Raw genomic sequence first — 22,628 nt, forward strand, 5'->3', positions numbered from 1 at the left:
ATTCGAAACATTGTGAGCCACTGCAGACATTAATTAATAGAGAAAAACATGTTTAGTTCTATCAGAAAAAACCCACTGGGTGTCTGTCATTCTAAGGAGCTCACTTTATTATTGAATTCACTTACTTTGGGCACAATCAATCTGAAGTTGGAAAACTTGAGCATATGTTTAACAATCAATCCCCCTGAAATCAAAGGGACTTAATAATCCTGTTTAACGTCAGCTGAAATGCAACCATTATTTAATTCTGCATTCCCTACTTCCGACTGTTTGCATGAAAATGGCTTCGAGAGCTGTTTTTATTCCAGCCGTAGCCTTAGATCTGTGTTTAATTATTTCAAAAGATTTATTATTTTAGAACACATGTCCCAATCAATGTTAACACATGCTTTAAGCATTTAAGTTTATTGTCCTTTAAGCAGTTAGACACACAAATACAATGCATTTGCACACGTGAGAGATTTTAGCTTGCAAACTTCCTGACAAGTTACTGGAAAAGTTTCTTAGTGGCATGCTATGACATTGTATATCTGTAGTAAATGTTATTTTAAAATTGTAGCACAGCTCCCATAAAATTGGTGTGGTCCGTCTATTCGCAAGGATTTTGGATAACGATCAGAAGATATTCCTTATCTGTGGAAAAAGATAATAAACAATGCAAGTGGTGGCAAATGCTTACAGCTTGTTCTTTTTCAGCTATTCCTTATTTTTACAACATACATTTGAAAATAGTTTTATAAGCCAAATATTTTCATAGTTACAATGTTTTGTTGTATTTGGTGAATCCTTTTCCCAATATTGATTGCTAACTATTTTGGGGGATTGATCTTGGGCAAAACAATAAAGACCATTGTTTGTGCCCACTCAGTAGACAAAATGAAACACTTCAAAAAATAATAACAGCCATTGTTTATCAAATACCATCTTGATGTACAAACACAAGTATTAAAAGCTAAAAGCAAATCTGTCCCATGTTAGATTGGTGGTCTGGGAGTCATTTGTCACCAACAGTAAGTAGCTGCAGTTTTATGTGCTAATTGGCCAAATCCAGCTTTGGAAAAATGGTTGTTCCTCACACCTAGGAAATAGTCTTAAAGCAGATCTAACAATTTTCTCATCTAGTCAGGCACAGCAATCAGCTATAGTCTGGCCTTGCCACACAACATGATAGATAAATGCTGGGCCCTCTCTATTAAGCAAGGGGTGACCAAACTTTTTTCAAAGAGGGCCATATTTGATGAAGTGAACATGCGTGAGGGCTGACCAAAGTTGTTGAGCTTTTTTTTAGGATTGAAGTTGCTGAGCTCTTTTTTTAAACCCTAGGACATACAGTATACTATGGTTACCAGATTTTTTTCATTGAATCTAGCGGACACTTTTTTTTAAGCTGAGAGCTGAGTAGCAACAGGGAAACATAAATGCAGATAAATGCAGAGTTTTTAAAAAACTGGGCAATGGCACACTGCCAGCCCATGACTCCCGAGCCTTCCCCGATCTCCTGCCCCCTTCCCCCTTTGTTTTGACAGATCGGAGGAGGCTCAGGAGTTGCAGGCAGGCAGCCGTTTCCAAGGAGAGGCGCAAGGCACATGGTTTCTCTGCCAGCCAAGGTGCAAAAGCCCGTCTTTCACACCCTGTGAAACATAAATGCACAGTATTTAAAAACTGGGCAATGGCTGCCCGCCTGTGACTCCTGAGCCTTCCCCGATCAGTCAAAACAAAGGGGGAAGGAGATCTGTACCAGCAGATGCCCCCCGTTTCCCTTCAGCAGTGGTGACAGCAGCGACAGTCAGCAGCCTGGAGCCAGCCTGGTAGCACAGTTGGATCTGGCTGGCTTCAGGAGCTGGTCACTGCTCGTTGCCGTGGCACCCACCATTTTTCCTCTCCGGAAGTCCTCATATGATGTGTTCTTGTGCACAACACATCATAAGTGGATTTCCGGCGAGGAAAAATGGTGGGTGCCATGGCAGTAAGCAGCCCCTGAAGCAAGCCAGAGCCAACTGCGCTACCAGGCTGACTCCAGGCCGCTGAGGCTGCACTGCCATGTTTCCCGGGGACAGATTTGTAAATCTGGGGACATTCCGGGGACGGAATTTATCCGGTGACAGATTTGCAAATCCGGGGACTGTCCCCGAGAACCAGGGATGTCTGGTAACCCTACAGTATACTGCCATGGGGGGGGGGAGATTAAATTGACAGGCGGGCCGGATCAGCCCCCAAAACAGACTTTGGACATGTCTGATTTAAGCAATTAAAGGATCTGAAGGCAAGCATATCCCTTATGCTTTTATCTTCCTAACTGAAATAGGAAGACAGATGTTTCACAGCAGCATTGGAGCAATGAAAGGGACCCCAAAAGCTACCCACAAAGCAGTAGGAGCAATATTTTCTTTTGGAAGACAAAATCTATTACCTGGAGCAACCATGATTTCATGTTTCTTTGATCTAATCCTGAGAAAGGTTAGATCATTCTGGGGATCGATATCTCTCACTGTGCTTTTTGCTTTCATTGTGAGCTGATGAAGGAGACCTGCGTATTGTACTGTAGTTGAGTTGTCGAGTGTGGTTCTGATTGGGATGCCTGAAAAGGAAGTCATTTGCTGCTTTAGGATTAAACAGGGCAACATCAGAACCAAACTGCATCTGAGGTAAAGGACACTTCTGAAAAAGCCATTTTTACTCTGGAGAAAGAACAGCCAATCAGCAACTGTTACAGGTGAGGAGAGACAATTAAACCATAAATAAGAATCTGTTCCCTCCCTTTTGCTGCCCTGTATCAGAGACTGGAAAAAGAAAAAGGGACACGTAGTTGGGAAGTAAGCTGCCACCCCTACTCCATGCATTTTAATGAGATTTCAGTAACTTATGAGACAAAGGTTGTAGACCAAGATTGTCAGGCTGTAATCAAAATTACTTGGGCAAGCCCTATGAAAGAGAGTTTCAACAGTCTGCTCCATGCAGCTTGATATCCACTTCTGCTTAAACTTGAATAACTATTACCAATGGTTACTAGCCAAAATAGGTATGTTTTACCTCCACTGCCAGAGGAATTATGCCTTTAAATACTAGTTTCTGAGAATCACAACCAGAGTGTGCTATTGTACTCAGGTGCTGCATACAAGCTTCCCACAGGCATCTAGCTGGCCACTGTGAGAACAGGATGCTGGACTAGAAGGGTCATTTGCCTGATCCAGCAGGTTGCTCTTATGCCCTTACAGACCCTCCAAGTGTCCATATTTTCCAGGGCAGTCCAAAATTTTCAGAAGCCATCCCAGTTTCTGATTTGATCCCAGAATGCCCCACTTTTCCTTAGGACGTCCCTATTTTAATCAGAGAAATGTTGGAGGTTATGATGTTATGTGACTCCTGAGCCAAGGAACTAACTATACAACCTTTAGAAGACATCTGAAGGAAGTTATTTAATGTATAATGGGTGGTGTATAAATAATAATAATAATAATAATAATAATAATGGAATAGGACGTCCCTATTTTCATTGGATAAATGTTGGAGGGTATGTCCTTATGTTCATTAGGTAGAGACATCTGGAGATACTGTAAAACCTACTACTGGGGTAGGCACGTGAATCTTTCCTCAAGAATCTCAGTATTTTGGGTAACTAGACAAATAGCTAAAATAATAATAAATGGTCACAGACACTTGATATCATTACAGTAGTGACATACAGTAGTTCCCAGCTTCCAGTAAATGGGAATGCTGCCACCAATTTAAAAAAAAAAACAACGTAATTTTATCCAGCGCTTTTTTAATAGAAAAAAGGTGCTGGTACTCCCCATGAAGTTGTTGTAGTAACTGTCACACTTTTAACAGTGATGGGAAGGGAAGTGCTGGTACTGTGTACCCTTTAGTACCCCCAGAAAAAGCACCAATTTTATCCACTGTATTAAAGTGGCAAAAGTGTCTTAAAAAACATAGCATTTGTGAACTTGAAGAAAAAGCTGAGGCCTCACACACAAATCACAAAGTACCCATCAGCCACTTGATATCAAATAAACTATTCACACTGATGACTTCTGCAGATTAAAAGAAACCAGTCCTCAGGTTTGAATTCAAATTGTAAATTAGAAGACCACTTATCTTAAGGCAAGATTTCTACCAGGGTGATAAACAGCAATAATCCAAGAAAATGTTTCATTAAACATGAGAGTCTGCCAGGTGCAAAATACCACATTCTTTGCTAAAATTAACCCAACTGCAAAAGTATTTTTGTTCAAGACCCCACTGTTACATATTTGCCTCGGGAATTCAGTTTATCTTTTAGTACTCTAACAATATTAAATGCTTGGAGAAGCTGCTGCTGAGAACAACTCCAAACCAAAAAGGCTCAGCTAAGGATTGAAGAATTGAGTAACTTGACCCAGAATGGAAGCATACTGCTTGTACACAACCCTCCTTTCCTCCAGTACGCTACGGCAGAGGTGGGCAGACTGCAAATTTGTGGATGTACCGGTACTTTGAATTTTACAAAATTCCCAAGTGCACTAACAGGAGACAGATGTTGAGGGGGGTGAGTGTTGATTTAGAAAGAAGGAGCAGAATGCCTTCAAATGTGTGCTCAGCCCATGGATTGCTTTTTAGTACGAGAACTGAGCTCACAATCCTTTCATACAAATCCATCCCTTGTTTTTCCCTCCAGCTTTCTTTGTTTCAATAGCCTAATCTGGAAGGGGAAAACAACTTTTGTTGTTGTTGGTATTTTAAAACATTTGGAAGATGGAAACTCTTGCAGATCTACTGCAAATCAACCTACTAACTACCAATAGATCCCAATCTACCTTCAGGCTATCCCTGGCTTATGATTCTACAAGAATTCAAATAATCATGGAATATGGATTATGTCCATATATGAAAACCTGAGGAGAAACCTATTCATAATTTCATATTTTAATGTAATTAATTTTTGGATGAGAATGTGGTATTGAACCTAATAAGCTGATTTATATTGTGTCTGTTCACTGCTCCATCTAATCTAGTATTGTCCACTTTGATTGGAAGTCCTATTGATAGAATGCCAAATTGAATAAAACTTGTAAAGCACTGTACAAGTCAGAAGAGCTCTAACCAGCTACACCATGAATTCAAGTTAGTTTCTGATGCAGAATAACGTAACTGCATAACTCATGTAACTGTCTTTAGTAGTATACCATATACACTCTTTTTTTATTAGCTTAAATGTAAGTTTTTTATTTTATTTACTTCACTGGTTTCCAGTTTAACTCAACCAAACATCCAAATTCATTATCTAGGCTTACCAGAATAAAATATTCCCTTAATTTTATCACTTTTTAAAAAAGATTTCAAATATCAAAAGAAAAATTCCAAAAGGCAACTTTTTATAAAAAGCAATGAGTGTACTTTTGAGAACACCCAAAAGGCAAATCTTTACCTTCTGCATTTACGACAATAGTTCCAATAACTCCTTTATGTGACTGGATCCTCTTTAAAGTTTCTTCTACCTCTGCCTGTAAAAGAAGCAAAATCACTGTACAAAATGTGAGCACTAGCCCGTAAAATTTTGGCAGCAGCCAAGATTTCTAACCAATTTGGTCTCCAGCTCCAGAACATGGGATAATATTCAACTAAATCAAAATCAGAGCAGACCCGCTGAAATTAATAGACTTTAAGTTAGTCATAGCCATTAATTTCATTGGGTCTACTCTAACATTGGATCCAGCCCATTAATTGCTGTTAATTCAGCTACTGAATTAACAGCAATGGAGCACTTGTGGAGGAAGCCCTGTTGCAGAACAGCATCTGGAATGATAGAATCACGCTGAAGGAACTAGGGAACGAGGCTGCTCTGCATTAGTGGGGCAAATTGGAAGGGACAGTGAAGCAAGAGAAGTGCTATGTTAAAGGGTAGATGGTAAGATGGAGGCTTAAAATGCCATCTATATTTTTCTTTAAAACCCAGCATTAACACAGCCAACTGCAGCACCCTCTGCTCCCACATATAATACTCTGCTCATGTGGGGTTTCCTGCTTCCAACACCCTGATAGCAGCAATACTGAGAGCAGAAAGCCGCACTCACGAGTTGATATGAAACAAAGATTGGTTGGCTCCTTAAAATCCAAGTTAAACTCAAGCTCTTTGGTTGATTCACCCAGGCAAGAACCAGCATACCTGCTTACACAAATAACTTATGTTCAATTTGCTCCTGGATGCAAAAATTTTTACATGACTCATAGACAGAAGGATGCAACCCTCCCCCCAATTAAGCAATGGTTCCACAAGATTTGGGAGACAGTAGTCCTATAATAAGTAATCCATCAAGTCCAGGTTATATGGCACTGTTCTTATTTATAATTTCTGAAAGACTGAATATCAACTGAGAAAAGTCCCAGCATATTATAAAGCAGGCTACCTCAAACTCGACCCTTCAGATGTTTTGAGACTACAATTCCCATCATCCCTGACCACTGGTCCTGCTAGCTAGGGATCATGGGAGTTGTAGGCCAAAAATATCTGGAAGGCCAAGTTTAAGGAAGCCTGTTATAAAGCAATTGTAATAATTGTAAGAGTCTAATCCAGTTTACAGGAAAGGTTTGTGTTTGTGTTTGTGTGTGTGTGTGTGTATCTATCTCTTAAGTCCCAAAGTAGCTGACAAGTTAAAGGCAATAAAAACAGCAAATGTCAAAACAATTATGTCAATATTGTCTTTAATATTTTTTGTCTTCCCTCCCAATCCCTTTTCCTTTTCAGTGAGCCTCAGAGCAGGGACTGTCTTATGGTTGTTATCTGCAAGCCATGTTGAAAGCCTTATTTGGCTTAAAAGTGTGGCAGGACCACGAGGGTGGGATATATACCCATATTTATGTATCTTTCTATATCAATATTTCTCTGTGTGCAATATGGGTTCTGTTCTGTTGTACAAAGTTGATTAAAAGCAAATATAAACCAATTAAATCTATATATTCCCATGTTCATCCCATTGTAACTATATCTGGCAGCGTCTACCTGAATCTCATTAGGCACATCACCTTCATCAGCATTCCAACACATTTCTTAACCACAGAGTATGTACAAAATCACACCTGGCAAGTTACATGCAGCTCGATCCTACTTATTTTTTTTAATCTCAGAAGTAAATTGTGCTGGATCGGGGTGCTTAGTCCCAAATTAGTGTGCAAAAGATTGCAGCTTAAATCACTGGCTTACTACTGCCTCTACTTCTGTGTGCTGTCACATTTAAAATTCATTCACTCTTGCTTTTTTAGAATTTTGCAAATTTTAAAAGGGCAGAAAATGAGTGAGGTGTGTTTACCAGGTATTGCATCCAAATAGTGCTTTCTGTATTTGCATAAAAGGGCAAGTAATTCCCTATAAACTATTGTAAATGCACATCTCTAAATCTCCCATCTTTGCTCACTTGCACCTCAGTTCTTGTGTGCCATCCCCATTAACTCTTTCACTGGGGCCCTGGAACGTAACCTCTGTATAAGTGGGGGGATGTCTGTATCTGAATTCACCTGCGCTTCATTTAAGCTTCCCCACTCCATCCAAGGAGATATAAAAAATATTTTTAATTCTTTTACAACTCATCTCTTGCTTTCTCTGTCCTTTTCACTTCCCTGCCTTTCCCATTCTGTCCCCTTCCCTTGTGTATTTAAGCTTCTTAAGATTATAAGATCCTTCTGGATTTTGATCATTTAGGAGCCGATTTGTTTGGGAGCCAAGGCGTTCCAGATCCAAGGTATGACTGTATATGTCAGCTTCCTATGTTTCTGCAGTTCCAATATATGCTTACTTGGAAGTAAGTCCCATAGAATAAGGTGGGAATTACCCTGGAGTAAATATGCATAGGACTGAACTGCAATAATCTTATTTTTTTTAAATATATACTGTATAGCTACAGGGTATCATGAGCACTGTATATATTAATACAGCAGAAGGGCGATGATATCAGAGCAAAAGCAGCAAGCAGTATTGTAGTACTGTATGTTAAAAACTAAGGCTACAATACTATACCCATAATACTATGCTAATAATACTATTATTTATTATTATTATTAATAATAATTTATTATTTATACCCTGCCCATCTGGCTGGGTTTCCCCAGCCACTCTAGGCTGCTTCCAACAAAGATTAAAAATACATTAAAACATCAGTCATTAAAAACTTCCCTAAACAGGGAACTTTCTACTAACAGTAGTTTATTACAGTCAGTGTTATATATGTGTTTACATCTGGAGGGCCACAGGTTCCCTATCTGTGCTAAACACACTTACCTAGGAGGTAAGCGGACTGGGGCTACTTCTGAGTAGGCATGCATAAGATTCTCCTCTAGCCTTAAGAAATATAGGAAGCTGCCTTACAGCCAGGCCACTGGTCCATCTAATACAGTGTGGTTCACCCCCACCCCAGTTTCTAGGCTGGGGACCAACAACTTTTCCCCACCTGGAGATGCCAGAGGCTGAACTTAGAGCCTTCTACATGCTAAGCTGATGCTGTACCAGAGAGCTCAGGCTTTTCTCCTATATAGGAACCCAGATACCGAGTCAGACCATGGATCCACGTAAGCTCAGTGTTACCTGCACTGATCGGCAGCGGCTCTCCGAGGTTTCTGACAGCAGCCTCCCCCAACCCTCGTAGGAGATGCCTGGGGGGCAGATGCCCTGCCACGGCCCTTCTCCTCCCACCTGGGCACTCCCTTGAAATCTCCAGATCTACCTGTTGGCTCCCCCGTTTCGCGGCTCCCCCACCCCACCCTTTCTCCCTACATATAAAAACCCCGCAAGATCACAGCTTCCCCACCGCCTCCCCCCCTGAATCCCATTACAGCATAAGTTCCCCCTTCCCTCACCATGGCACTGCTGGGAAGGCTCAAAGGCGGCAGCGCTTCAGGAGGCCTCCGTTGCTATGGAGCTCTGCCTGGAAGCGCAGGGCTAGGTGGGAGGAAGGGCCCGGAAGTGAGGGGGCGGGTCATAGAGAGCGATCAAAAGGAGCCGTCATTCTCAAGAGTTCTGCGCCTGCCTGTTTCAGCCTCCCCATCAGGGCGCTTTCGCTTGCTTTGCAAGGAGGGGAAACTGCTTATTTAGGCAGCAACGGAGCAGTAATAGCAGGAGCTTTTTTGTTGCAGTTTTGCCTTATTCCTTAAAGCGCCCCCCCTTTTCTTTTTGGAAAGGGAAATGTTTTAGATAGCGCGCTGTTCTATTTACCCTCCCCCCCCACCCTTGCTTAGAAGAGGGGGTGGAAATTGCCATGCATTTAAAACCCCGTTTGCTCCGTTCTGTGTTTGTGCTGCCTTCGCTTCCTCCCTTCTCTCTGTGTTGTCTATCTCTACTGTTCTTTCCTCCTCAACCTTGAACTCTTCCCAATTCTCCCCTCCTCCCTTTGCTTTTTCACACATCTGTTTCCCCAACCTTAAACATCATTATTTGCTGCTTCTTGATTTTTCTTCTCTCGTTCCCACCCCCACTGGCAGATAAGAAAGGGGGATGAAAGTGTTTTTGTTTTTATTTACTGGTGGTGTTTATGTTGTTGGTTTCCCCTAAATACAGTAGCTTCTCTGTTCCCTCCATATTAAAAAAGAAAAATAAAGGAGGCTAGTTCTTTGCTTGCTTGCCCCCCCCCTTCAATAAAAAGGTGGGATTGGGACTTTCAAGGGGCACCTTCTGTGTTGCAAAAGGGGTTAATAGAGGGGGAAGATTTAACTGGGTGCCTTATGCTGTCTTAACTTGAGGCTGCTTGAGTTGAGGTACCTCCATTGCAGGGGGTTGGACTAGATGACCCTCTGAGGTCTCTTCCAGATCTGTGATTCTGTTATCATCTCACAGTACAGTAGTATTCTCAAACTCTGCCCTCAGCTTTCTCTCTCTCCTCTTCTGGACTTCTCACGAGTTTTTCTGCACTGCTAGGATGCTTCCCATTTCCCTCACTTCCCCTTTAAAGCAACTCCTTGGGCAAAAAACTACACTTTCAAAAGTTTGTTGTTTAGTCGTGTCCAACTCTTTTTAAAATAATTTTTTATTGATTATTATAATTTAACAGTTGTGTCCAACTCTTTGTGACCCAATGGATCAGGGCACGCCAGGCACTCCTGTCTTCCACTGCCTCCCGCAGTTTGGTCAGACTCATGTTGGTAGCTTCAAGAACACTGTCCAACCATCTTGTCCTCTGTCGCCCCCTTCTCCTTGTGCCCTCCATCTTTCCCAACATCAGGGTCTTTTCCAGGGAGTGTTCTCTTCTCATGAGGTGGCCAAAGTATTGGAGCCTCAGCTTCAGGATCTGTCCTTCCAGTGAGCACTCAGGCCTGATTTCCTTAAGAATGGATAGGTTTTATCTTCTTGCAGTCCATGGGACTCTCAAGAGTCTCCTCCAGCACCATAATTCAAAAGCATCAATTCTTTTGCAATTCTTCTTTATGGTCCAGCTCTCACTTCCATAGATTACTACTGGGGGGGAAACCATAGCTTTAACTATACGGACCTTTGTCGGCAAGGTGATGTTTCTGCTTTTTAAGATGCTGTCTAGGTTTGTCATTGCTTTCCTCCCAAGAAGCAGGCGTCTTCTAATTTCGTGACTGCTGTCACCATCTGCAGTGATCATGGAACCCAAGAAAGTAAAATCTCACACTGCCTCCATTTCATCCCCATCTATTTGCCAGGAGGTGTTGGGATCAGTGGCCATGATCTTCGTTTTTTTTTTTTTTTTTACGTTGAGCTTCAGACCATATTTTGCGCTCTCCTCTTTCACCCTCATTAAAAGGTTCTTTAATTCCTCCTCACTTTCTGACATTGAGGTTGTGTCATCAAAAGTTAGGATTGCCTCAAAAATGGGAGAGAGCTCTGTCAAGGCTTAAGGCAAAACACTGGATGGGATGGGATGGAGTTGGAGCTTCTGACAGGAGACTGCAACCCTCCCTAAATCTATTCAGAAGTGAATCCCATTCACTTCAGTGGGACTCACTGACACTGTCAGTGGAGTCAATCTAGGATTGTAGGTTTTGTGAAGAAGATAGGAAGTGGGGAAAGCAAACCAGGGAGGCAGTGAAGAAAGAAAAATGGGGGAGACACTAAGACTGAAGTAGCCCTTGTGTTGTGTGTTGGCTGTTGTGGATTCACAACAACTGAAACTGCCATCCTGAGTGAAGGTGGAAGAAGCAGGCGACCAAACAGCTAGTGAAGGGTGAGTATTAGGCATCTGAAAGCACAGTGCAAGCCTAGCCATGTTTACTAGGAAGCGGGGGGGGGGGGTTAACGGGACCTCAGGGTAACTGAGTTACCTTACATGTTCCATGGGGCCTCTTTTAAAAGACTCACCCTGTATATTGTATGGAACAGATATACACCCAATGTCCAAGGCAAAAATCCACCTGCATCTCTATCAATAAAGTTGTGGGCATTTCTTACCCAGATCATTGTCTGCTTGTGTTTATTAATCACATCTTATATTTAGCCACTGCCCGGGGTATGGGTTTGTGCCACGACTGGGCCCACAATCAAATCAATCAATCAATCAATCAGTTTTTATCTATCATCTCGTGGTAAGTTTAACCATCTTTTTTTTCCAGAAAAAAGTACCGCCCGGAACTCACCTTGAAGCTTCCCTTTTTCTCTTATAATGGCAATGGCACCCACCTGAGAGAGGCTGGAACTGAGTTCTGGCGAGTTCCAGCTGAAAAAAGAACTGCCCATATCTCCATCAACCATATTTTGGTATTGCTAGGCTTAGCAAGAATATCCATCGGTCTGTGTGTCTGTCAGCCTATCTTTCTTTTAAAAATATATAAAATATTAATCCAATTCAAAACATAAAACCCAAAATATACTTAAAAGCTGTTATGTAAATCATTGCTGATGGCAACTTAGGGTCCATTCCACCATTTTTTAGATGAGAGTCAATGTGACTTTGGTGATAAATGTTGGTTAAGTTTCTTTTGAGAATATTGGTTTCGAGGTAATTTTAAGATGTTAGATTCTAGAGCAGATCCAGCCCAGTCTCTGACTAGTCTCTTGGCCTAGCAGCACTGAAAGATGCTCCACATTGCAGCGGTGTAGGAAGAGGGGAAGCAGCCTGGGAGTGCGGGGCAATGGCCCACCCCTGTGACTCCCAAGCCTCCCAAGCTGTCAAAACATCAGGAAGAGCTTTCTGGCAGGCAGAGCTATTTGACAGTGGAAAGAACTCCCTATAGATGAAGTGGCTTGGAGGTCTTAAACAGAGGTTGGATGGCCATCGGTCAGGGATGGTGTAGTTGAGATTCCTGAATTGCCCCAGGGGGTTGGCTAGATGACCCTCAGGGGGTCCCTTCCAACTCTACAATTCTCTGGTGCAGGTTTGTGCAGATTTTTAGGTAGAAGTTAGATGCCAGGGGTGCATAGGATTGCAGCCAATCTTATGCACCGTCGGCTCGGGAATAAGTCCAACTGATCATGATGAGACTCGCAGGTGAGTAGATTGCTGCTGTGCAGTCCTGCTTTTTAAATAAATCTCTTCTTTTTCAGCTAATACAGAGCATGGTGAAATCACAATAAATAAAACCTCCCCTTCAGTAGTTTCAAGCACTACTACAGGTTGCACATAATATCTGTACTGCATTGTTTAGTGTGGCAGCACCTGCACTTTGGAACTCCCAGCCTATTGCAATAAAGCACATGCCTTTGCTATACTCTTTTCAGGCACCTGCTAAAAGCATTCTTTAGGCAAGCATATCCAGATGTTTAGGAAGTTGAAGTAATTTTAATCTGTTTTAATATTTTAGCTTTTGTATGTTTTAAAGTAGAGTTGTTAATTTTTCTTGATTTTACTATGGTGTTTTTTTGTTTTTCGTTTCGGTAAACCACTTTGCAGGTTGTTTTTGAAAATAATTTTTATTAAATAAATAAACAAATATAAATGAAATAACACAAGCCAAAACACAATGCATCCTGTAGATTTAAGTATCTGTCCACAGTCACCTACTTGTTATCAGAGGCCCAGAATCCACATTCCTTTGTAAGAGAATATGAAATAAAGTCAAACCATTTTTGCAGGCAAATAAAATAACATTTCAATGGGGGTGTGTGAAAAGAAATTTTCTGCACCGGGTACCACCTGACCTTGCTACGTCACTGGCTGAAACGCTGCGCCGGGTTTACCTCAGCCTCAAGCTCATTCCCCAACCCCCTCATTCTGTCTCCCTCTCCGCCCCTTTGTTGCCTCTTCCCGGCCTCAGCAGGGGCTGGTCAAGCCACAGCAGCCCTTCTGCCGCTGTCTCTCGGCGCGCAAGGATTTCACACGACACAATGTCCCGCTTGAAGTCAGTGGCAAACGCCTCTATTGGTTTCCACAGGATCCTGCGAGGGTGCCGCAAGTCAAGCCCAAGTCTTTTTGTTTATTTTCCTATTCAAGAAACTGACCAGCCAAGGTGGGTTTTGTAGTTTGTATGTTTTTTTTGTTGCTCTCCTCCTCAATTCCCACCTGAGAAAGTAGAAGAGCAAAATAGAGTCGGCTCAGTGGTGTGACCCAGGCCTTGTCTGGTTTCCCAAGAGATCTCCAGCATTGGGATTTTTTAAAAAAGGGTTCCCAGTAACAAAGGGCAGCTCCTTGGTTAGGGAACTGCAGTAGTACAAAGGGGTCCAAACTGCAATCCACAATTCCCCAGCCTCTTGAGCTGCTCCTTCTCTTTTGAATAGGGTTACTCATGAGAAAACAGCTCCTGTCTCTGGAGTGCAAGAGGGCATGCTCAGAGCTTTAGAACTGGGTCCTTAGCTTTGTCCCTTTGGGAGTAGATTCAGCCCAAAAGGAATGGGCTGCGCGGTTCCCAGTTTCTGTGTTAACTTCACACTTCTCCCTAAATGAGCTTAGGAAAAAGTTCTTTGAGTGAAATTCTTAGTAAATTTTAAAAGGGTGGAATGGGGCCGAACCAGGGTGATAGTCTGCCATCTAAAACTAAAGACTATTTTTTATTGTAGATTTTTAATAATGCTACAGTATATATATGTTTGAGCATTGACCATTCATATTTTTTTCAAACTATAGTCTGCCCCCCAGCAGTGTCTGAGGGACAGTGAACCGGCCCCCTGTTTAAAAAGTTTGAGGACCCCTGGTTTATGCATTTCATATTTATTTTGTTTACTTTCTCTCCTATTCTTGCTTATCCATTCAAAAGATTATATTGCTTTGGATCATTTGCTGGGTCTAATTATGGAAAAATGCAGCAGTTTGGAGCCCATAAAAAAGCAACCCCTGGTTATTAAGGTGCTGCTCTTTGGAATGACGCTCTCTCGGGAGATGGTGAACTCCAAGACTCCTGAGCGTCTCCCAGGAGGCCCTCTCCAGAATGGCATGTCCCTTCACTCCACAGTGCCTATCTGCAACACTTCTCTTATGAGAAGTGCACACAAGTCTTCTAGCATCATGCAGCAAGAAGAGAGACACATCTGTAGATCTAAACTACGTTTTATTTACAGTCTATACAGAGAATCCATAATCCATGTCTGTGTTCTCCAAGCTCTGGCAGAACAAGCAATGCACACAGCAGAAGTGAAAGTAACTTACAATAACACTCAGGCAGAAGAGATAAAACAGTGTTCCGTTCTCACACTCTGTCAGACAACTCATGTGATTTATACTAATCTCACTAGCCAAGCTGACGCAGCAGAGGCTACACAAAATCCTAACACTGCTTTGGCCTGCCTTGACAAGGTGCTTTCTTGATGGCGGATTGCTAGAAATCGGGTCACACTTGCAAAGCTGAGCAGAGTTCAAAGGGGTTTAGTGGTGGAGGTGCGCCCACAAGGGAAACTAATCAGGTATGGGGTACTGGAGGTGTGGATGTGACCAAGTCACCCCCATCAGAAGAGGCTGTGGTGCCAACCCCTTCATTCAGTAACCTTCACCAGCTATGGGGGACAGGAAGGGGAGCAGGTGAGTCCACATTATCAGTGCTGCCCCACCCTGATTCATTGGGCGCAGTTTGGAGGGATGCCATCCCATTTTCAGAGCCATCAGCCCCACTGGGCTTTCATCTTCTCCCAGCTACCAAGGGGAGGATTTGGAAAGGGGAATATGTTGATGTGTTTTCAACAAGAAAATCCTTCAGGGGACCAAAACGTGGCAAATATTTGGAACTCAAAACTAGGGTTCTTTCCTACGTGCAAGATACGAGAAAAGACAGGAAATTGCAAGGACCTTAAACATACAGCAGAGGGAATTCCAGGCAAGTACTGGTTGGTGCAGTCGGTTTATGCGGAGAAATGGTCTCACTCTTTGACGAAGCACTGCATTAGCATAGAGACTGCCAGCGCATTTTGAGGACAAATGGACTAATTTGCAGTGGTACGTCATCAAAATGCAGCAGCATCACTCATACCCATTACACCAACTGGTAATGCTGACAAGACGCCCATATTTTTTGACACACCAAGCAATACAATAGACTAGGGTTACCAGACATCCCCGTTTCCAGGGGACAGTCCCCGGATTTGCAAATCTGTCCATGGACAAATTCCATCCCCGGAATGTCCCCAGATTTCATTAAATGTCCCTGGGAAACGTGGCAGCAGCAGCAGCGGAGCCAGCCTGGTAGCGCAGTTGGCTCTGGGGTCTAGCTGACTTCAGGAGCTGCTCGCTGCTCCTGCCATTTTTCCTCGCCAGAAGTCCCCATATGATGTGTCTTGTGCGCAACACATCATATGGGGACTTCCAGCGAGGAAAAATGGTGGGCACCACGGTCATGAGCAGCTCCTGAAGCCAGCCAGACTCCAGAGCCAACTGCACTACCAGGCTGGCTCCGGGCTGCTGAGACTGCTGCTGCTGCCACGTTTCCCAGGGACATTTAATGAAATCCAGGGACATTCCGGGGATGGAATTTGTCCAGGGACAGATTTGCAAATCCGGGAACGTCTGGCAACCCTAATTCTAATCTAAAATGCATATAGGTTTAAAGCACATCAAAACTTTGAGGAGAGAAGAGATGAATAGTAAATGAACTTCTAGATTAAGGATGAGAAACCTCCAGTTTGATTACTGTCAGTTGAGATGCTCCCCTTCTTAAATTTGCACTTACGGGATCTTCCCCACATCACTTTTGCACATGTCAGCTTTGGGGGGCTTGGCCCTCCTCCCACCCCCTTGCACCTATTTCCCAGGTTAGACAGTTGCATTACTCCCTTCCTGTGGCATTGGCAACCTTTATGTATGTGCATGCACTCGGTGGGTTTCCCCCCTCTTTTCTAGTTTGGAATTAAGACGATGCTTGAAACAGAGGAGGGGATCCTGCTTTTGGAAAGAGCAGTTGACCCCAAAGTCCCATCCATGATTGATGCTCTGTATTCTGCAAGTGACTATAGGTGATTTATCTTTTGGATATGCAAGTGACTATAGGTGGATATGCAAGTGACTATAGGTGATTTATCTTTTGGTTCAGTTGTATTTCATAGGTGGGCAGTCTAGCACTTGGGATCTTTTAAAAAATACCAGTACATTAAAAACCGGAAGGCTACATCTAAATTGCAACAACGACCTGGAGCCTAAGAAGCACAAGCTGGGAGTAAGGGGACTTTCGGTTTTGCCGCGGATCGTGTTCGGATGTACTCCGGGAGCTCTTGAGCCCTCAGGTCGACAGCTGGGAAAGGGGGGACGCACAAGGCTAAGTGCACCCCCAAACAAGGTCGGGAAGGCGATTCCCTTCCGAAGTGTCGGCTGCGCTCTAAAGGAGCCTGGCATTCCTCGCCGGAAAACAACGGGAAACTAGCCTGGAAGAGTACAGCTGAGGAGAGGAGGTCCCCTGAGCGCTAAGACAAAAGGACGATCGCACTTACCAGCTTGGAGCCTGCATCCGGAATGTTCACGACGGTAAAATTCCGTTTTGGTTGATTTTACCTTATCCTCAAGCAGTAGTTTAAAATCCAGATGAGAAACAGAGAATAAGGGAATAAATACCCCGCCCGTAAAGAAAAAGGAAAAAAGAGACGTGTTGTGAGAGAGGCACGGGCGTAAGAAAGGGGAGGAAGCATTTGAAATTGTGGAGAAGAAAGACAGTAGCACTTGAGTGAGAGACTTATAAATTAACTTGGAAAAAATTACAAAAAGAAAAGTATAAAAAGGAGCCTCCCTTACTGTATTATTAATTTAAGTGCATGCAAATAAGAATTGGGTCGGAAACGTGGATGAATGAAGCTTGCTGCGGGAAAAACTAGAACGAAGGAGAACAGCTGAACAGACTCTAAAGGAGGGCGTTGAGGAATAAAGGAGGAGAGAAAACTGGTGGAAGAAAGAGTAGGAGAGTGCGCGAGAAAATGGCGGAGAGAGTATAGACAGAGTGACAAAGCAGATAAAAGCATAAAGAAACGGGAAGTGAGGCTTGAAAAGGAAAAGAACTGCAAACGAAAGAAGGGAGCTAAAAGAAGGAACGCATGACACCAAGTGGCAACACCTAAAATTATACAGAGGAATATACTAGCAAAAGCCAGAGCCAAAGCCAAGCGCCATCGTGGGGTGGAAGAACGCATTGCAACCCTGCTGGAAAAAAATGTAAAAGCAGCTGAAAAAAACAAATCTGGGAATTACAACACAGAGAAGAGGCTCAATGGCAGAGCAAGCGCAGGAGTTAGACCTTCGAGAGTTACTCTTGAGCCTGAAAGGGGACATTGGAGAGATAAAACAAAATATGACAGAAATGAATGAGATGAATGACAGATTTAAAGGACTGGAGGGAAAGATAGAAAAAATGGAGGGAAAATTGGAAGCAGATGAAAAAGAAAAGCAAGAAATTAAGGAACATTTGAAAGAAGTTGAGGAGAAAGTGACCCAATCTGAAAAGGTCATACAGGAGATACAGATTAAAAATCAAACAACAGAAAATATTGTGAAAAAACTCTCCAAAGACAAAAAAGAAGGAAAAAAGGACTCAGAAAAAATAAAGAAAGAAATGGAAGAACAGAGAATGATGCAAGAGGCGACGCATGTTGCATTAGCTATGATGCAGATGCAGTTGCGCGAAAAAATATTGAGGTTTAGGAATATCCCAGAAAGACCAAACGAAGAAATAGAGACAATGATGGTGACTGAGCTGGCGAAGTGGTTGGGATTGGAGGAGCAAGAGGTTGAAATGCGTATGGAAAAGGCCTTCAGGGTTAATTCCAAAAAAGCAAAGATGAACAACTGGCCTGGGGATTGTCTAGTTACATTTACAACGATGTGGCTGAGGAATAAAATCCTACAAACAAAAGGGAAGAAGAAATTAAAAATAGACGGAGAAGAAATAATATTAAAAGAAATCCCTCCCAGGCTGATCCAGAAGAGAAGGAATTACCAATTTCTAACAAGAGCCTTAAAGGCCAAAAGAATCTCTTTTCGGTGGGAATACCCTGAAGGACTGTCTTTTTCTTTCAAGGGAAAGAGAAGAAAATTCGAGACGGGTGTTGGAAGCAGAAAGATTTCATAGAACTTACTCACAAGAACTGGGTGGAGGTAAAATAAAATCAATAAAAGGTCAACGCTACAACCGCGAGGTAGAAGAAACAGAAAGAAACAAAGAGACTGACGCGGAGCAAGAAGAAGAGGGGAAGAGGAAGAAGAGGCAGGGGCGTTCCTAGCCCCTTGGCTGCCCGGGGCGGGAAGCCAAGAGGCACCCCTGGGGGCGGGGGGGCGGCACGCGTGATGACGCATGCACACGTGGCGCCGCCCCGCCCCCGGGGAATGCCAGGCGGGGGCTTTTGGAGCCTTTTTGGGCTGCAAAGAGTCCCGAAGCCGCTGCTGTAGCACAAAGTGGGTGCTACAGCAGTGGCTTCGGGACTCTTTGCAGCCCAAAAAGGCTCCCAAAGCCCCCGCCCGGCACCCCCGGGGGCGGGGCATTGTGGCATGTGCGTCATGACGCACGCACACGCAGCGACACCCCGCCCCCGGGGATGCCGGGCGGGGGCTACTTCTCTCTTCCTCTTTCTCCGCGAGGCTCCCGGAGGGGAAGCGCCTGTGCCAGCTGCGGACGGAACAAGAGAGGCCAGCTGCGCGGCTGTGTGTGTTTGTGTGTGTGTGTAGATGCAGGGAGGGGGTGGTGCTGGTGACTGTCCCGGCAGCAGTGGGGCACGTGATCAGGGGGAAGGGGAAGGAGGTTGTTCTGTGTGTGCGCACCTGTGCGTATGTGTTTGCGTGCGTGCAGTGAGCGCGCGCGCCCTCCCTCCCCGGTGCAGGCGGGCGGGCGCCGGGAGGGAGGCACGCGCGGGCCACATGATGAGGTCTGGCGGGCCGGATTAGGCCTCCGGGCCTTGTGTTTGACACCCGTGCCTTAAGGAAACAAAGATGGGATATTATCTGCCTCCAAGAAACTCATATAAACAAAAAACATGAAAGAGTATTAAAAAACGAAAAATTAGGACTAGAATTTACATCATCGCAGCAAAGGAAGAAAAGAGGTATAGTGATGTATGTATGAGTTAGTATGGAACGATAAAGAAGGAAGAATTATAATAGTTAAAACATTGGTAGAAGGGAAAAAATGGTTCTGGGTTGGAGTTTACGCTCCTAATGGGAGTAAAGTTGCATTTTTTAAGGAATTGGAAAAACAATTATTAGATTATGTGGGGGAAAGGATAATCATTATGGGGGATTTTAATGGAGTTGTAAACCCTGAATTAGATAAAACAACAACTTCAAAGAAAAAAAAGGGATATAAATTACCAAAAATATTTTTGGAAATTATGGGGAATTTTGATTTGATAGATGCTTGGAGATATAAATTTCCTGTAAAAAAAGAATTTACATTCTTTTCAAATAGACATCATACTGCGAGCAGGATTGATGGAGTTTGGATACCAAAAGAGATTTCACTAAACGTACAAAAAATAGAGATTGGACCCCAAACATTGTCTGACCACAGCCCAGTAACAGTAATTTTTGATGAGGATAAACAAGACAAAAGTAAAAAATAGAGTCTAAATGTGTTCCTATTGAATAATAATAAAATTAAAAATGGAGCAAAGGAAGTAATGAAGGAGTTCTTTAAATTAAATAATAATGGAGAAGTAGACTTAAAAACGGTCTGGGATGCGGGGAAAGCTGTGGTGAGAGGGTACTTTATCCAACAAAATGCAATCAACAAAAGGAATAAAGAAAAAATCAAAATGAATTTATTAGAAGAAATAAAAAATAAAGAAAAAGCTCTATATAAATCCGGGGAAAAAGAAATAGAACATGAAATAAAAATCTTAAGAACACAATATGAAACGATTATAGATCAAGAAATGGAACAGCGAATTCAGTTCTGGAAATACAAGAACTTTGAATGGGCTAATAAACCCAGCAAATTATTGAGCTGGCAAATAAATAAGCGAAGGAATGAAAGATTAATAAACCAGATAAAATTAGATGGGAATATTATAAATAATACAAATGAAATTATGAAAGTTTTTGAAGAATATTATAAACTATTATATCAAAAGGAACAGGTACAGGAAAAAGATATTGATGAATTTCTGCTAAAATATAGATTACCAGAATTATCATTAGAAAAAATTTGCATGTTGAATAAAGAAATTACCCTAACAGAGATAAAGGAAACAATCAAGGAAATGAAGAAAGGAAAAGCACCCGGCCCAGACGGGTTACCAATTGAATATTACAGGAGTTTGGAGGAGGTTATATTGTCACCACTGAAGGAGTTAATGAATAACAGTCTGAGGAAGGGAATAATACCAACAACATGGAAAGAGGCACTGATAACACTAGTACCAAAGCAGAATATGGATTTAGAGTCGCCAAAAAACTACAGGCCAATATCGTTGCTAAATTGTGATTATAAAATATTTGCCAAAATATTAGCCAACAGATTAAGTAATACACTGGATGAGATAATACACAAAGACCAAGTAGGCTTTATAAAAGGAAGGCAAGTGAAGGGAAACGTAAGAAATATAATAAACATAATGGAATGTCTAGAAAACAACAGGGGAAAACAAGCTGCAATAATTTCATTGGATGCAGAAAAAGCATTCGATAGAGTTTCATGGCAGTTTATGAGTAGAATATTAAAAGAAATAAAAGTAGGAGAAAACTTTCTAAGAGCAATTCAAGCTATATATGAAAATCAAACAGCAAGGCTTATAATAAATAACAAATTAACTGACAATATAAATATAACAAGAGGGACAAGACAGGGGTGCCCCCTGTCACCGCTCCTCTTTATAATAGTCTTAGAAATTTTAAATATGGAAGAAGAGGAAAAGAGAGAGCTACAAGAGCTCTCGGGCTTAAAAATTTCAAAGAAAATAAAATACCTGGGTATTCAAATGACAATCAAAAGCATCGATTTGGCCCAAGCAGGGGCGTCGCAGGGGGCCGGAGGGGGCGGGGGCCCCCGGGCAGCGCCCCTGCTGGGGGTGACCCATGGGGGGCTGCCCCGCCCACTGGGCTTTTTTTCTACAATTTTTTTTAAAATTCTTTTTAGGCTATTTTCGGCACTGCCGGGGTGGAGCCGCAGGGGCCGCCAGCGAGTCGGGGTGTCACCCCCCTCGCTGGCCGCTCCTGCGGCTCTGCCCCGGCAGCACCCAAAATAGCCCCCACGCCCTCCAGCGGCTTTTCGCGGGCTGCAGAGGCTCCAAAAGCCTGCGCCCGGCACCCCCCGGGGGCGGGGCGTCGCCGTGTGTGCGTGCGTCATGACGTACACGCCATGATGCCCCGCCCCCGGGGATGCCGGGCGGGAACTTGGGGAGCCCTTTTGGGCTGCAAAGAGTCCTGAAGCCGCTGCTATAGCACTCCCTTTGTGCTACAGCAGCGGCTTCAGGACTCTTTGCAGCCCAAAAAGGCTCCAAAAGCCCGCGCCCGGAACCCCCCGGGGGTGGGGCGTCGCTGTGCGTGCGTGCGTCATGACGCACATGCCGCGATGCCCCGCCCCCGGGGATGCCGGACGGGAGCTTGGGGAGGCTTTTTGGGTGCAAAGAGTCCCGAAGCCGCTGCTGTAGCACAAATGGGGTGCGACAGCAGCGGCTTCAGGACTCTTTGCAGCCCAAAAACGCTCCAAAAGCCCCCGCCCGGCACCCCGTGGGGGCGGGGCGTCGCCGCGCGCGCCCTGCCCCCCCGGCGCCCCGCGGTGGGCGGGGCGTCGCCGCGTGCGCGCGTCATGACGCACGCGCGCAGGGCGCCGCCCCGCCCCCAGGGGTGCCTCTTGGCTTCCCGCCCCGGGCAGCCAAGGGGCTAGGAACGCCCCTGGGCCCAAGAAAATTATGTTGAAAAATGGAAACAAATAAAAAATAAATTGGAGGCATGGTCAAAATTAAAAATTTCCTTACTAGGTAGAATTTCGATTATAAAAATGTGGGTATTGTCTAAGATGATTTATTTATTCCAAAATCTACCGTTGATAGGAGGGATGAATTTTTTCAAAGATTGGAAGAAAGATATTTCTAGATTTATTTGAAACGGCAAGAAACCCCGTATTAAGTATAAAAATTTAATTGACCATAAGGAAAGAGGTGGCTTTGGGCTACCAGATTTAGAGTTGTATCATGATGCGGTAGCGTTATCTTGGATAAAAGAATGGATAGAACTAAAGGATAACGATCTATTAGATTTGGAAAGCGATGGACTAGGCTTTGGGTGGCACTTCTATTTAATGAAAGAAAAAATAAACAAACAAAACGTATTTATGAATAATATCATCAGGAAATCGTTGTTTAGAGTCTGGTTAAAATA

At 43.4% G+C, this 22,628-nt stretch overlaps 1 protein-coding gene across 1 annotated transcript; it reads right to left on the reverse strand.

Moving 5' to 3' along the window:
- Positions 1 to 417: 417 nt before the first annotated feature.
- Positions 418 to 8,927, reverse strand: DYNLRB2 (dynein light chain roadblock-type 2). Its single transcript, XM_033160945.1, has 4 exons — positions 8,824 to 8,927; positions 5,405 to 5,480; positions 2,411 to 2,578; positions 418 to 633 (listed from the first exon to the last, which is right to left on the reverse strand). Exons 1-4 carry the CDS (start codon positions 8,824 to 8,826, stop codon positions 590 to 592), a joined length of 291 nt encoding a protein of 96 aa, XP_033016836.1. The 5' UTR covers positions 8,827 to 8,927; the 3' UTR covers positions 418 to 589.
- Positions 8,928 to 22,628: the final 13,701 nt, after the last annotated feature.

The sequence above is a fragment of the Lacerta agilis genome, chromosome 9 (assembly GCF_009819535.1).
Source record: "Lacerta agilis isolate rLacAgi1 chromosome 9, rLacAgi1.pri, whole genome shotgun sequence".
NCBI classification, from domain to species: domain Eukaryota; kingdom Metazoa; phylum Chordata; class Lepidosauria; order Squamata; family Lacertidae; genus Lacerta; species Lacerta agilis.

Excerpts from the sequence above, each read along its gene's own strand:
- DYNLRB2 (XM_033160945.1), bottom strand. Across the intron at positions 2,579-5,404 it reads TATTGTCGTAAATGCAGAAG|GCATCCCAATCAGAACCACA; the intron begins GTAAAGATTTGC and ends CTTCCTTTTCAG. Across the intron at positions 634-2,410 it reads TGAAATCATGGTTGCTCCAG|ATAAGGAATATCTTCTGATC; the intron begins GTAATAGATTTT and ends CTTTTTCCACAG.